This window comes from Cynoglossus semilaevis, chromosome 17, assembly GCF_000523025.1.
Source record: "Cynoglossus semilaevis isolate Cse_v1.0 chromosome 17, Cse_v1.0, whole genome shotgun sequence".
Taxonomy (NCBI): domain Eukaryota; kingdom Metazoa; phylum Chordata; class Actinopteri; order Pleuronectiformes; family Cynoglossidae; genus Cynoglossus; species Cynoglossus semilaevis.
This window is the reverse complement of record NC_024323.1, coordinates 7116627-7132825: the sequence shown is the minus strand read 5'-3', so window position 1 is coordinate 7132825 and position 16199 is coordinate 7116627. Positions and strand designations below refer to the sequence as shown.

At 40.8% G+C, this 16199-nt stretch overlaps 1 protein-coding gene and 1 long non-coding RNA gene across 3 annotated transcripts in view; one reads left to right on the top strand and one right to left on the bottom strand.

The window, feature by feature from the left end:
* Nucleotides 1-5726: 5726 nt before the first annotated feature.
* The window catches only part of cacna1ia (calcium voltage-gated channel subunit alpha1 Ia), a 55392-nt gene continuing 44919 nt past the window's right edge, over nt 5727-16199 (bottom strand). The window contains exons 31-35 of one of the 2 annotated variants that reach the window (XM_008329672.3): nt 13614-13763; nt 9735-9872; nt 7642-7831; nt 7282-7427; nt 5727-6873 (exon numbers count right to left, since the gene is read on the bottom strand). In XM_008329672.3, the coding sequence (XP_008327894.1) occupies nt 6145-6873; nt 7282-7427; nt 7642-7831; nt 9735-9872; nt 13614-13763 (1353 nt within the window). In that variant the 3' untranslated portion in view covers nt 5727-6144. The remainder of the gene's footprint in view (nt 6874-7281; nt 7428-7641; nt 7832-9734; nt 9873-13613; nt 13764-16199) is intronic. The other variant, XM_017040578.2, reaches the window with a different exon arrangement.
* On the top strand, nt 12280-15921 carry LOC112488365 (uncharacterized). The gene is made up of 2 exons (XR_003052340.1): nt 12280-12517; nt 13645-15921. It is a non-coding gene; the product is annotated as an uncharacterized LOC112488365 (long non-coding RNA).

Genomic DNA, 16199 nt, shown 5'->3' with positions numbered 1-16199 from the left:
ATCAGGCTCAGTCCAAGAAGTCAGTCAGTCAGCGATGCATTCTGATGATTTCAGGTTTTTCTTCACTCTGCTGATTATTGTAATTCATTCCCACACCTCTGATTTACTCCAGCAAGTACAAATAATTCTTTTTTTTTACTCTGAGTTTTGCCAACCTTTAAATTTGTTTTCAGTAAAAAAAAAAAATCCTAAATACAAACAGGGCAAAAAAAATAAGACAGCTATGACTGGGATTTCTACCCTTCTTTGTCAAAAAACACAGCTAAGCATGAATGAACTGTCAGAGTTTGTTGTATATAAAATCTTTCACAGCATAAGCCGGTCCCTCCGCATTGTTAGTGCATTATTTTTCTCTATAATCTTGGAAAACAGCAGGCCAGGTATTGAGGAGAGCAGTCAATCATCCGTCCTGATGAAAGTGCAGTGAGGCTGAAACTCGCAGCGTCAGCGCGGCTCCCAATCTCTGGGTTTCAGCTGTCACAGCTTCTTCTCTCAGCCGCTGTTCTGCTGAGGTAAAGCCAAAAACAGGGGGTTAGGAGGGGGGTATGTCTCTACAAACACTGATATACACATGATGGTTAAAGTTCATGTGACTGCTTGTGTTAGTGCAGACACACAGGAAGAAAATGTGTTAAGACGATGCTGGAAAGAAAGAAGAGACAGCGGAGAAAAACGAAAAATTACTTTACATCGTGTGGAGTGACAATAATGAGGCGACAAAAAAAAAAGAATGGTCCTTTAAACTTGGTGAACATATCATGTAAAGCATCATCTGGAGGCTGACAGCAGTTGTCCCAGGTGATCCTCAGTTGAGTCATCTGAGCAGCGGCTCACTTATCCTTTTGTTGTTCCACTTCCACAGTCTGTCTTCATGTTTTGGTCCCTGGAGCCCAGCGTCCAATCGATGGCGCTGCACCACTTCCTGGACAGTTAGCCTTGACGAAGGGCCGTGTATCCGGAGAGACCTGCTGCAGTTCATCGTGGGATATCATGGTTAAAAATGAGAATAAAGGTGTGAGTGAGGAGGACGGAGCTTTCCCACCGACTGGGCGTCTTAATTCTCCATCAATCTTCGAAGTTACCGACGATTTGAAGTGAAGTAGGATTTCTTTTAAGGCTCATTGACCTTTCAATTTGCAGCTCGACATCTTGGTGTCAAAGCCCACTTCCCTGCTCAAAGGCAGACACTGGCCACTTCACCACATTCCAAAAACCTCGGGTAAATGAAGTGATCTGCAGCCTCAGAACCTTCTTCTAATTTACTCCCGTCAGACTACAAAGCTTCACTCCGCTCCACAGGGAGCTGGAGGAAATGCAAAGCATCTTGAGAGTGGAAAAGAACAACAAGAGAAAAAAAGAACCTTGGACGTCAGTTTTTCCGGTGTTTTTTTGGCCCCAGAGACAGGAGTGTAATGAGATGCATCCGTTTGGACCTTCTGTCTGAGCTTGACAAAAGAGGAAGAGTTCCTTCTTTGAAAAAGGAGCCTGCATTAACCCATGCACTGCAATTGCATTCATTACAATTTGCCTTTGTGATGCTGTATAATGCACCATTAAAGTTACAGACGTGACAAAGCCTGTGAGTGGGAAGAGAAAACGTGCTGCGCTCGAGGGAAATGGAAATATCAAGGCACTTTGTGTGTTTCCATGGGAGGAACAATAGTTTAAATCATCAATGAAACAACAACAAAAAAAACTCAAGTTTATGGACAGTAAGGCTGTAGTTGCCACTTTAAGTAAAGAAGAAATATGTTGTGTGTATATATATATATATATATATATTATATACATATATATAATAAAATATTTTAGATTTTCTTTTAATATAATCTATCTGCAATTTATCTTTTCTTTTGCCCTCATTAACACTAAAAAAAATGTTGAAATTAGTTTTTCTTGAAATTAGTTTGTTCATGAAAAATGAGGTAAAATAAGAATTGTTCATTTTCATGACACTTTAAATTTGGTGACCTTGAAAAAGGGAGAAAATTGATTGGATAAAGCAGCCGGGTCCAGTACAGATCAAACTGGTCTCTGACTTAAGATGACTTTTACAATGGGGTGAGTTAATTAATTTTCTTTGCTGTTGAGAGTGTTAAAAGTTACTTTTAAAACAGCTCAGTACTTGACGTACCACTGTAACTATAACCTGCAAGTGGAAAAAAAAAACTCATTTTATATATAGGGTCTACAACTTAGACATAGACATATGCCCCGCTAACACATGCCTCTGCACTCTTGCGGGGAATATTTGAAGGACAGGAACCCTGAGGGAGAGCTGGTTTTGAGAGTTTAGCTGAGGTTCAGTCCTGGCGGCACTGAGGTGTGAGGTAAACACCTCGGAGGTCAGCGTGCATGCCTAATGTTTCCTTTGGTGGGGAGAGGTGTCTGATGACAGGCTGTCTAGAGAACTCTTCTCCTGCAGTATCTGACTGCTGCAGTCTCCCACAATGTTGACGTCCCTCTGTCCAGCTGTCCACATTTACTCTCCACTTTTTTTTTCCTTTTCGTCCCTATTCTGTCAGGCTTCTTTGTCTGGGTTTAAATTCTTCTGCTGACTCCAGATATCCTTTCAGTATGCATAACGAGAATGACGAGGAAGACGGAACTGTGGAGTCGTCCAGCCCAAAATTCACTTGATTGAGGTCATAGAGAAACTTTTTCCATTTTTTTCCTCGGCCAGGAATAAGCTAATTGTTAGCAACTTTTTCCATTTCTGAAAATCTTGTTTGCTAGGGTTGCAGTATCTGTTGACGTCAGCAGGATGGCAAAGACTTGTTGAGGTGTTTAGTCTTGGTCATTCTGTGAAAAATATTTAAACAGAGGAAACATCACTAAACTAAATGTAACCAAATGGGTAATGACATTTAGGCTAACAGTGCCAGGAAATTGTGGGATAATATGGTAAAAAAAAAAAACAACCAAAAAACCAAAAAAAAAACAAAAAACGTACAAATGATTTCTCCGGGGCTTGTATTTGTAGACCGGCTCGCATGTTTCTCCCACAAGATCTGGGAATTATGAAGTACATTTTCAGGTCAGAATTAAAATAAAAAAAAAATTACTGAACCATTTTTTTTTTAACTTTGTACAACTTTTATGAAATGCATTCTGATGATATAATAATGGCCACTGACATCGATGCACACATGCAGATCAGAATACAAAGATATGTACAAACATGAATTGTTTACTCCGAAGGTGTGTTCAGGCTGAATATAAAGCAAAGTTCCGGGGCAGCACGACTGCGGACTAATTAACTGTGGACATGCACACAGGTTTGGTCAACGGGGGTTGGGGAAGGATGGGGTAGGGCAGCCTCACCTGGGACAAAAGGGTGACCATGCAGGTGACCAATTCTGAAACTTACAACAGAATGTTTTATGCAATGCCACTGGACTGGATTCTGTACGAAGACACCTAACTAGGGTAAAGGACAAATTCTGACTCTGAGCTGCACGTACACACGTACTGTACAAAAGACATGTGCTCTTCACACCCTCATGCCTTGTTAGCCAGTTGTGGCTAACACACCAAAGCAGTGGCTGTAAAAGTCGGGAGCTAAACACCGCTCCCGGTCGTATCTGTGCAAACAAAAGAAAAGAGGGAAATTTGCTTTGCGTCCAGTCTGAGCACACCTTTACACTTATAACTTTAATAGTGGTTTTTACCCCCTGACCTGAGTTCATCATCCAATTATAGCCCATCTCTGTGCTTGGAGAGCAGAAGTGCTATTTGATTGTTTTTGTTTTTTTTTAATTTTTTTTTTTTCAAAAGTCCAGACAAATGGAAGCTAAAAACAGACAGTAATGACTACTGTTGTGTCCCGAGGATAGAAATCACGTTGACATCATTAACTTAGAGCACACACATGGAACATTTATTGCTGTTTAGTCAAGCTTTTAACCTCTAACGTCATTCTCACGGGCACAAGAATTGGTCTCAGAAAGATAACGGGACACATCTCTGAAGCTAAAACAGCCCTTGGTTACTTCGTTTCCCTCTTGATCGTTTAACATTAGCAACAATTTGGACTAACTCCCCTACGTCTCGTACCGACAGACACACATGTACACCCTCACACACACAAACAACGCTATCAACCGAAACATGACACATCATCAAAGTGATTTTGCATCAAAAGGAACCTTGATTTTCTCCCATCATCGCAGTCTTTTGTGGAAATGAAATCGTACGGTAATGAGGAAAACGCTGCAGGTGCAACAGTCCAACTGTAAAAACCAGGCTTACAGATGAACACAAGCCTTTTTCAAGGGTGGAGCAATTACTCGAGAAGACGGGGATCAGAGTGCATGGAAAGATGCAAAGCTTTGTTCATTGGTACCAGCTTGATACCAAACTATAGTGTTGGAGTTGCTACAACATACTGGCTATGTTAAGAAATGGGTATAAGAAATGGACAATAAAAAATAGCATATTGCGTTTCAGAACCATGCTAACGGAAAAACTAATGAGCCCATAGTCCACATGTGATGGGTTGAATCTAAAGTTATAGTTGTGACAGAAATGGTTGGAGCTGTCTTTGAGCCAAATGATACCCATGTTAAATAAATGTGACCGTTCCCATCTCTGGTTGTCCTCAAAAATCCAATATTTAAAAAAAACAACAAAAAAACCCCCAAAGAAAAACAAAGACAAAATCTATGACGGTCATTCCCAAAGAGAGATGTGCTGGAGGGAACAATCATTTCAGCTCAAAAAAAAAAATCTTCTTTTGTTTTTGCTTTGTTTTTCTACATGGTTCACATCTTTTAAAAAAGTTAGAAAAGTGGAAGCCACCAGCAGACAAAACGTCCCAGGAAATCAGTCACCAGAGACTAGACGAGTAAAATGAAATTGTTGCACGTGCCAGTTGTTGTTTTTTTTCTACAAAAATAGTGGAATAGAAATCACATGTTCATGACCCCACATTGACATCTTGATACACTTCTGTATATAGATAAATGCAATTCCATCATGCAGTCCAGGTCCCTTGCAAATGTTTTTTTTTTGGGGGGGTCATCCTAAATTCTTCAGCCTGCTGAGAGGAAGTGATGTCAGAAGGATTGTGCTTAATGTCTCAGTGTATCAGCCCACTGTGATGCAGGTCTGGGTTTGTAAAGGTCCACTCAACCCCGCTCTCTTCTCAAATCTCCATGTGTTTGAGTGAGTGAGAGATGCTGGTAATAGAAAGAAAAACCAACCAATTTCACGAATCTCTCCATGCACGGCTTCACCTTGGCATTTTTTTTTCATTCCTTTTTTCATTTCAGCTGCCACTCAGGACGGCACTGACGGAGGCACAACGCTTTGATCTGACAATGTCTAAATGTAAAGAGGTAAAGTGAAATGATGAGAATAATTTAATTCATGCCTGGGCTACCTGAGGCAGTGCGTTCACACACAGACACACAGCACGTGCGCACACACTTGAACTCTCCTCCACCTCTCGTTTTACTCTGATCTGAGCAGAAGGTCTGGAGCCAGAGTGGGCCGGACCTGTTGTTTCCGTCTGCCAGAGCAGATGGACATTAGATCCGCTCTCTGCTTCCCCAGTAAAACAAACGACCTGTCTTTTTTCTCCTGCACCTAACTTCCCACTTGATGTATTTTGCCATGTCGGAGACCTTGCCCACTTACAATACTTCCTGCACTGCCTCTGGGACATAAACCTAATAAAAACAGTTCTCCTAGTGTGGATAGATTTCTCAGTCTTGGTAATCTTATTTTTTTTTTTTTTTGCTTTTCAAACTTCAGTGAACCCGAGCTGACATCGCGGAGAGCAACAACAAGACTTTTACTCTTGTGTAAAAGTTGAACAACTCTTTGTTTTTTTTGCTCCTGGAGTGAGTCTTCTGTTCACTAACAGCTACCGCCTTTTAAGAGCATTAAAGAAACCGTCATCACGCCAAAGACCTGAGCTCTGCAGGTCACTCCCTCATGGACAGACTACAACCCAGATCACTCCCTTAGTCAGCACAAAACAGGACAGGTGTAGAAAGTGGTTTAAGAGGCAAAATGATTTTAGGATTCTGGTCTTCATCCAGCCTGTCTCTCACTGATGGGAGAAGAGAAAGCGAGAGGGACAGCAGTGGGTGTACATCCAAGGAATGGAAGGACATTAGGAGGAGTAAACAGCAGGTTTCATCTGTTTTCTCGACAAGACCCCAGCGTTGTCTGACGTGAGATCTTTCTTTTTATTTCCTGCTCTTCTTCTTCTTCTATTTCCACTCTGGTATTGCTTCCTCTTTTATCAAACAGCAGCCCAGACCTGGGGTCGGTCAAAAAGCTCTGGGCGTCCATAAATTCTAAGCCCAGCGTCTCCCTGTGGCCCTCTTTGTTCCGAGGCGTCAGAAGCATCCCCCCGTCGTCCAGGTTGCCTGTGCTGTTGCACTTCTTTACCGCTCCTCCGGGGCACAGCAGGGAGCTGGGCGACAGCAGAGATGTAAGTGACAAGCTGCTCAGTGTCTCTGACAAGTGTTCACTGTTCCCAGCCTGGCTGGAGCCACAACCTCCGGTAGATGATCCAATAACGATGCCCAGGTCTTCATCTGATGGGTCAATTGAGTCCTCGCGGTTGTAACCTGGGCTGGTGCTTCCTCTGCCGCTGCTCTGGCTCCGCTGATGGCCCCTAGTGGCCTGAAGGGTTAGAGCTGAGGAGGGACCCGACCGTGGTCTCAGGATCTGCACCGGTGAGGAGAGAATGGTCTCCTCCTTGGGAAGTGGGAGGGGACAGACAGGGGCCGTGGGGAGGGTGGGCATCTCTAGGTTCTGTGGTGGAGAGATGCTGAAGCTTAGTCCCTCTTCTAGGGTGGTCTGGAGACTGCCTTCAGAGCTGCCAGTGGCCAGGGATGAGTCGCTGTGGGAGGGGTACTAAACAGACAATAAATTCAGAGAAGCATGAGTTGAACACTTAATTAATCTAACACTGATTAGAATGATGTTAAATCATTTAAATAGCTGCAAATTATTACGCACTCAGGTGAAAATACATACATACAGAAAATACATAAAGCTGAACTTGTTATATATATATGTATATATATATATATACATATATATATAGTCTACATTCTTTAGGCTATTGTGTTGTATTTTAGATAAAACCTTTGTTCTTGGATAAATTCATATTTTAATATAAATACTTTAATGATGCAGCTAAGACTCTGGGAAGTGCAATTGTTCTTTATGTCGATGGAACTGAATTCAACACGGCCACAAATCTATCCCTCATTGTTTGGTTGAGGTTACTTTTCTCAGGTGACCTTTTTTTTTTTTTACCTGTGTGCACAGCATCTTGCTGTGGGCTCCCGAGGAGCGGAATGAAGCCCAGGAGGCTGGAGAGGTCAGCCTCAATCCCCTTGTCAACCTAAGGCTCCTGCTGCGGGGGGGTGCTGGTATGATTGATCCTGCAGATTGACGGTACTCTGCAGGCAGGTGGAAAAGAGAATAAATATTGTGGATTCCTTGTTATTCTTTTCCAATCAGCCCGTGTCCTCTATTTACTGCAGTTTCCTCAGTGAGTGTGTGTTTTGACATTAACTTAACAAGATATTTGTGTGAAGGCAGATTTATCGAGCGTTAAAAACATTTAGTGTAGAGACAGCAATAAAAGAGAATTTATTCTCAACATTTCCTCACCAGGGCTGCAGCGAGGTGAGCACACAGGCGGCTGATGAGTCTGCAGCGTCGTCACCATCTCTGCACCAGTCCTGCAGGGCGGTCCCAGTCCCTGAACTTGGCTCTGTACCACCGTCTGAGTCTGATGGTTCCCATGACCTCCTCCACCTCCAGCCTCCTCAGAGCTGTGAGAGTCACTGCTGTACCTTCCCTGGAAGAGAACAGGTGTTTTAATGATGGAGGCAGAAACAGAGGTATTTGTGTTGAGTTTCAAGGACAGATCTCTCAGAATGTTTTACAAATAAAAATAATCATATGTATTTAAAAAATTATCCAGACCGTGACGATAGAAGATCATAAAAAATAAATGTCAAAATAAAGATGTGTACGTCAGTGTTTGTCTTTCTTTCTTCTTCTGTCCCTCTCCTTTTCCCCACATCATCTAATGAGGAGGTTTGCAGTCATGCTCGCTGACAGCAGCCTTATCTGGTTACCCAGCTCCACACTGCACTATAGCCTATTACTGAGGAGGATATCTGGGAAGAACTGTTGATAAAGGATGGAGATACTGGAGCGATGTGAAGGTGCAGCCAAGGTATATACAATTACTGGCTGAGTAACACTGAAAAAAAAGATTAAAGGGAAAGGAGATGTGGATTCAGAGGAGAGAGGTATGAAGGCCACCCAGAGCAGTCACTGGGGAGACACGGGGGGAAAGATTTATTCATGGATTTTGTGGTGGGGAGAGACAGGGTAGTTAACAGTGACACAGAGAAAGGGGGAGATAATGTAGACTTAGGAATCCATGGTCTGTATCTGAATTCCACAAGAGAGCTAATGGCACAGCGACAAAAAAGATTTTATAACGGTCATTTGTTTTGAGTGGGAAAAAATCGTCAGCGAACCTTGGCCATTGTTTGAGTGTTTACCCTGTGGGAGGTGTAGGATTACAAAGTACCAGTGCAGCGTGCATGTCCAATACAAGGTAATGCCCGTACCAGGAACTAAGCGCTAGATTTGTGATCCAATTGCCACTGCAGTGGTCAGTGGGCTTCTGTCCCTCACCACACCGAGGCGAGATCCCATCCAGGTGGGAAATTTGTGTAAACATGACAGAGAACATTTAACGCAGCAACAGTATTAGAGCAGGTGCTCAGTTTGTCACACTTATGCAAGTGTGTAGAGTTTCTGGAAAAATGCACCCGTAGGACTCCATTAAAAAGGGGAAGTTAAATGGGTGAAACACTGCTGTTATCATTACCCATGATCCAACCTCACATTCAATTTCTAGCAACGTTGCAAGTCTACAGATGACGAACAACATCCTTGCTGACTCTGGTATTTTCACACACAATATGTATGGCTGGTGAACCAAAACACCAGACATCATGCATTTTTTTATTGTTATAATAACAAGTTTATTGGTCATTGGATTGAAGCTGACACGACGTTAAGTTGTATTCATTTAGTCTTTCTGGTGTAACTCTACTCTGCTGTTACGTCAGAAAGTTCTGAGATCAATGTTATGTAAAAGGTAAAAGGTCTCTCTGGCATTTCATTTTTTCTTACTTAAATTTTTTATATCATTATTTCTCCATCATGAGTTGAGCTGTGTTACGTTTTTTTTTCACCAATAAAAATCAAAGCTGACCTAAAAAAAAAACAAAAAACGAATGATAAGCTGTTCTTATTATTAAAACATTCCAACGGGTTTCAGGTTTAAAATGTTTTTTTTCCTCTTTTAAAATTTGAAAGGCTCTAGATTGAAACAGTGTGACCTGGTTCTTCAGACATCCCTCAGAATTCTACAAACTAGAAAATTCTGATGGAGACAACTTTTTGTGCTTAGACTTCAGTGGCTATGTGAAAAAAATACCTTATATTTTTAATGAATAAAGTAATTATAAATATAACTGACATCACCAGGCTTCTATTAGATTAGATTTTTTGGTAATAAAATTGGTTTTCACTCACATATGTGGTTTAATTATTGTGCATTTTCCTCTAAATAGGAATGAAGTCTGTGTCATTACTAACATATGTAACACAGTACATCTAGTGAGAAGTTCCCTAATATTTAACTGGACTATTTCCACTCCAGTCTGTGTACTCACCTTGCCCTCCCGTGTCAGTATGTGGTAGGCCGTGTGTTCATCCAGGCTGAGGTCATCCGGCAAGGCGGGGGACGAGGACTTGTCTGATATCTGCTCTGATTTCAGTGACGCCTGCTCAATCTCTGCCATCCTGATCTGCTTCAAGGGAATGACGTGAGTTATTTATGACACTTGACGGCTTTCATCATTGCACATTTCACATGAATGCACATGAACTTAACATTTAACATTCAGCAAAGATCTATTGTGCATGATTTATTCATTTTTACAGTTTGTCTTGGAGGCCAACAGAGAGACTACACAGAGACGAGACTTGGCATGACAGCAGATGTTGACAAAAGTGGCCACAATACAGTGGCAGCCGTCTGCAAAGAGAGCAGTATAAGAGATTTCACATAAGACTCAGGATGTTCTCAGCATTTCTAAGGTAAATAACACATGCAAATATGTTCACAGCAAGCAGTGGGTGTGCTTTCCAAGGTCAGAGCCAGTGTTAAACTAGGAAAATCATTAGTCCATTAAAACGCTTTTCAAGGTCAGAGCCAGAGCCAACTAGGAAAATCATTAGTCCATTAAAAATCATATCGTGCCCAGAGACGGCGTACAGACATGACAGAGTACAAGATGGCACCTGACGTGACCGATCACCACGACGTACATGATAATGATGGAGGGAGTGACAGAAACACGAGGCTGGATGTGAGGACAAGAAGACAGAAGACACAGATGAGGAGCCGACAACCTTCAACGCCAATAGAATTAATAGAAAAGTGGTAGCAATGACTCTAACAGTTAGCATCTCTTGCTCAACACTAGCTCCAGCTAAGTCTGTTTGATCAGTGCTGCAGGTAATTCTGCCCACAAACCACTTTAACTCATTTGGAATTATCACAGCACGACTCCACTGTAGGATGGAGTTCCTCTGCTCACTCTCCTCTCTCTGCCTGTGCAGCAGAGCTAACAGAGCAGGAGTGGAATTACAGAGTGTGTGTGTGTGGCAGGGTGTGGGGGTTGGCAGCGGGGTTGTGTGCTACAGTGCGCCCATGCTCTGTTTCTTTAGGGATTTACTGAATATTGAAGACAGACCGCAAAGACTGAATTCAAAAAGCTTCACTTATAAAAGAGTGCAGTGAAATTCAATGGCCTGAAGCCCAGGAGTGACACTGCATTAGCATGTGCCTGTAAATGGATGAGAGATTCGTACACAATAGCTCATGCATGCATCAGTAAATAACCTCCGCCAGGTCTAAAAATAATTTAAAGAAATTTAAACCATGACTTGTATCAGTTTCATACACATTTGTGAAACTCAAATCATACACCAAACACAATCACAACTACACTTAATATCATTCTGCTGTTTTTCAAACTGGACCACAAATACCTCCAAAAATAAGTGAGAGTCTGCTGCTGCCGTTGACCGCAGGTTCATAAAAGAACAAATGAAACAATGTATGATGAGTTTTTTTTTCTTGGCTGCACTTCCCTCATCTCCTGAGAGGAAGCAGAAGATACATGCATCTACAGTACTATTGAATTATCATGACCTAACAGAAAAAGAACAATTTTTTTAAGTTATTTGCAGCTAAAACTGATGAGTTTCTTGTTTGTGAAAACAGGAAATGTATTTTTTAAGTTATTTGCAGCTCTAATTTGCAGTTTCTTGTTTGTGAAAACAGGAAATGATTGTATTGTAAATCCATTTCCCCCCCAAAATATTTTTCTAGTTAAAACACAGTATATTCTGTATAGGTAGAATTCACACATTATCCAGAAATATTACTCACAATAAAAACTGCTTGGCATAAACCAAAAACTGTTTTTTTAAACATTTGGGACTGGGGAAAAAAAATATATATATAACTATAAAATATTTTACACTTCTCACCAAGAAAATCATTCCTTATCAGTGTCTAAGTGTGGCAGATCCTAGGTCTGTATTAGAGGTAGTTGATGGATTAATATGCACAAGCACACTGCACCCAGATGTCAACTGGCTGCAGCATCATGGTGTCCTATTTAAAGAGCTGCAGCTTTTTGAAGCCTAACGACAGCATCTGAAATATGCACAAAATACGATTTGCCCTTAAAAAAAGTTATAATTTTAACCCCTAACATTTTTATCTCCTCTGTGTCTGTTCCACTATATTTTTTGCCTTCATATAAATATAAAGACATTTTTCTCTTAATATTATGGACACAAAAAAGTGTGACTTTGTGAAAAATAATAATATTCATGACACAAACAGAAACAGAAAGAACATTAAGTTCTTCCTCCGCCCCAAAAAAAATTCAAATGATCTCAGGAATCACAGAGCACCAGCTTGAACCGATTTCTGAGTTTTTCTCCTTTGCTTTAATTTTTATTTCCTTGTATTTTTCTGCTGCTTAAAGATTTGCTTAAATGATACTGTTTACGCTGATGCACTTTTAACTGCAACTTCCAAAAGAAAGTGTGATTTCTGTGGGAAAAAAAACCACATGAGTTGCCATTTAAAAAATAAATATTTGATTTGAACTGCAGCCCTCCAACTGGGACACAACAATTTTCTGCCAGGCACACAAACACATCAATTTCATGTTTAAAGGTCAGGATTTACACAATCTGATGGGCAGGATCAAGTGAAACAACAACACAGGATCAGATAAAGTTATTTAAAAGGAAGAGGGGAGTAAGCGGACCAGCGGGCAGAGGAGCTGACGGAGAAGGAGTCATGTAAAAGAAGGAGGAATGATTGACGATTTGACAGCATTTGCAGACAGGCAGAAAGGCGGACTGACAGGTGAGGAGGTTCGGAACCCATTTATTGCTTCTTCTGTGCTGACCCGCTGCACTTTGTCATGTTGATGGACATCACTGGCACAAGACAGTAAATCTGTGAGTCAACCTCACACCATATCTCTGGTGTAGAATACACGCAATGAGATACAGACACGTAGATAAAGACGGTTATTTTTTTTAAGGCGTGCGGGTCAGGGCTGGACGTTGTTATAACTCAATCTGCCAAAAAATTCTATTATGTTGCATCATAATTCAGTAATTGACATGCTTTGTATAACACTGTCGTGAGCAACTTCTCTCACAGACGGCCTGATTGTATTTAATTAATTGAGCGCTGAACGCAAGACAGAGCAAGACTGACGCAACACGACATGCACGCATGCACGCAAGCAGATCACAAACTTTTAGAATTTCTGACAATGTGTATATCTACTGTATATATAAATGTATTATATGCTTTAGTATCAAAGGACCGACTAAAAGTATTGCTACTCAGCATCCCCCAGCTGCTCTAACATTTATTTATATTTTTTTCAGGCCTATACAGTCTTTGATTTTCATCTAGGAAAAGTTTGAGGACTAAGAGAAGCAAAATTAATCATTTTCAGCAGCTAACTCCTCCTTCGCATCAAAAATAGTAAGATGCAAAATTAATAACAATTTTCAGCACCTAACTCCTCCTTCGCATCAAAAATAGTCATTTTTTGTTTTTAAAAACTTCCTGCCCTTATTTAATATTGCAATCTTCCACTAATGCAGTGAACTGAACATTGTGCACTCAGTCACTGAACACAGCTGTCACTCCAGAGAACTGAGGCAACAGTGAGTGAGGGTGACTGCATATCAGCCAGCAGGTTACCCTTCATTTTCCTTGAATCACCTCAGGGAAAATATTACCTTTTTATGGATAAGTGAAAAGATTTGGTTCAGGCTAAGATGGTGTTTCAGCTGTGCTACCAAGACATGTTGTGAAATAGAAATATGTGGACCATAATAATAAAAAAATAAAAATAAAAATAAAAAATCACATGCTGGAGAGAGAGAGGTGCAGGTGTGTTTGTTAATGTGCACTGCCTGCATTCACGTGTCACATGTACCTCTTGGGGGTGGCTCTTGCACTCTTTACAGATGGACTGAGGGGAGGAGTAGTGGTGGAAAACAGAACCCGAGAGGTTGTCGATCATCAGCATCTCCCCCTCTAAGGTGTCCGTGATGAGCAGAGACACGCTGTCCAACCACTGGCTCTCCTGGAACGTACATTACAAACACACACACACGCACACAGACATAACACACAGAAACATACACACGGGACGCAGGCCAGGTGACCAGTATATTGCACGCAAGGCGGGCAAACATGTGCACATGCGGACATGCGAGAACAAAGAACACGCAGGGAAATGCATACCGTTGATTGAGAGGGGCATAAAAATGTTTGTGTGTACACGCAGGTATTATGCTTTTTCGGACTCAGGAATATATTCAGTCACACATATATGTTCACCCACAAGTATTGATTATAAAACAATTTAAAACTAAAAAAAATACATCCAATCATATCACGTATATATAAACAAGAACAAATCCTCTGATCACTCTGACTCAGACAGACAGTCGTGTTTTTAAAACTGTAAAAATAATTCATAGAGTGCTGAACGAATGAATTATTATTAGGAATTATTATTTTTGTCTTGATCAGCCAAGATTAATCATGATTAATTAGTTGACATTATTTACTCAACCTCGATGATCAGTCTGTGACTCGATCGAGTTGAGGACCTTTTCCTAAATGATAACCCTCCTGGCTCAGATTTTATTTAGGTTTCTAAAAACTCCTATTGGAATAGTCAGGAACCACCTCCAGTAACTATTTTTCACTTAATCAACAGTGTCAAACTAACCAGTCCCACGACGGTTTATCCCCAGTTCACATTCCCTTTAAGAACACTTTTATGTGTTTTCGGTGCCTGCAAAAACTCTTGACAGCAAAAAATAACAGCGGGTAGAACCTGAAACACACAGTCAAACCAGGTCAGTCCTCTGCTGTTCCCACACTGGTCTATTTCTACAACACTACAACATTACTTATAGCACTCTTCACATTACTTATGCAACCACACATTTTAGACTCACACAGCTGCGATACAATGGCTCTTGGCAAACATTATATATGTTAGCAGTCAAGCAGGCACTGCACACAGAGAGAGTATTATGAATGTCCCATCCTGATGCTGGTTTATCAAAGACAAAACTGCTGCCACATCAGGCTAAGTGTGAAAGTATGAACACCAGCCTCCCTCCTCTTTTGTCATAGACAATATCGTCCTGTGACAGTGTACTCTGTGTAGGGGCGGAGCCTCTGGTATATAATGTTTGATTGACTGCAGTGACCTACGTGCTGCCCTTCATTAATAACTGTATTAGTGGACAACAATAGGGAGCATCAATAGGGAATAGGAGTTCTCAGAGAGAGAGGGGGAGAGAGAGAGAGAGAGAGAGAGAGAGAGAGAGAGAGCAGATTGATGAAATTAATTACTCTCTCTATCTGATTTTCACTGGCAGAGCCATCATCTCTCCTCTCCTATCTCCTCCTTACCAGAGGTATGTGGATATGGAATTTCTGTTATGTTTTTTAATATATATATATAAATATAAATAACTAAACAGACTTGTTAAAACGAGGGTTAAATTGACACAATCACAACATCTCTTCCAAGGAAATAACATTTTTAAATAAGATGCCACAAAGTCGCTGGTGTGCCCACGGTGCAGGATAAAAAAAAAAATAAAAAAAACGGCAATCTTAAAACCTCTAAGCTGCTCTTGTTCTATAAAATCATAAACTGGTAAATAATTTATGGGCAAAAGCGAAACATTCAACATCTGCAGTGTATAAAATGAAGGGATTGTAACCTGAAGGCTTCTCTCCCAAATGTTAGACTTAAATGTCTGATATGAATATTAAAAAAATGTAATATAAAAGTATATCAAGTATTTCTACTGGAACTGGGACCTGCAGCTACAATTATGATGTCAAAGACCAAATGTATGAAAGGCCTGCACTTAAATACTATAAAATGAACGTAATATGTTTACAAAAATAACTGCCCGCAGTTTTGTTAAATGCACACAAACACACTGTTTTTCCACTGCCCGTTCAGCCACTGTTTGTTTGGCATTTCATTCTAATTTCTCATCCAACACGGAGCTAAAAATGACTCAGCGCAGCCAAATTTAGCTACAAAGGTGAAACCCTTGATAGCAGCCAGTGACTCATCTTCATATGCAGTGGCGTCCATACCTCAGACCATCATTAGTGGTTGCATAATCAAAGTGCGAGTCCCAGCCAGTCTGATCGTTTAAAAAAAAAAAAAAAAATTGCAAGCGCTGCACCTAAAAACGGCTTAGCAAGTAAAGTTGGCTGTCTCTCTCCCGGTTGCCATGACTACAGCAATGAGGGAGAAATTCAATCTTCACTTGGATAAATAAAAGCATATGACCTGGGCTTGACTCTCCTGTGCTGAATCTCCCAAATCACGTTTGTGAGTTTGATTAAACTTTGGAAAATGGCTGATACCTTCATCGAATGTGATACTTTTTAAAATTAATTTATTAACATAACTCTGGACATAAATGTGAACACGGTTACATTAGAGGAGACTTTGTCTTGTTTCTATTTACTC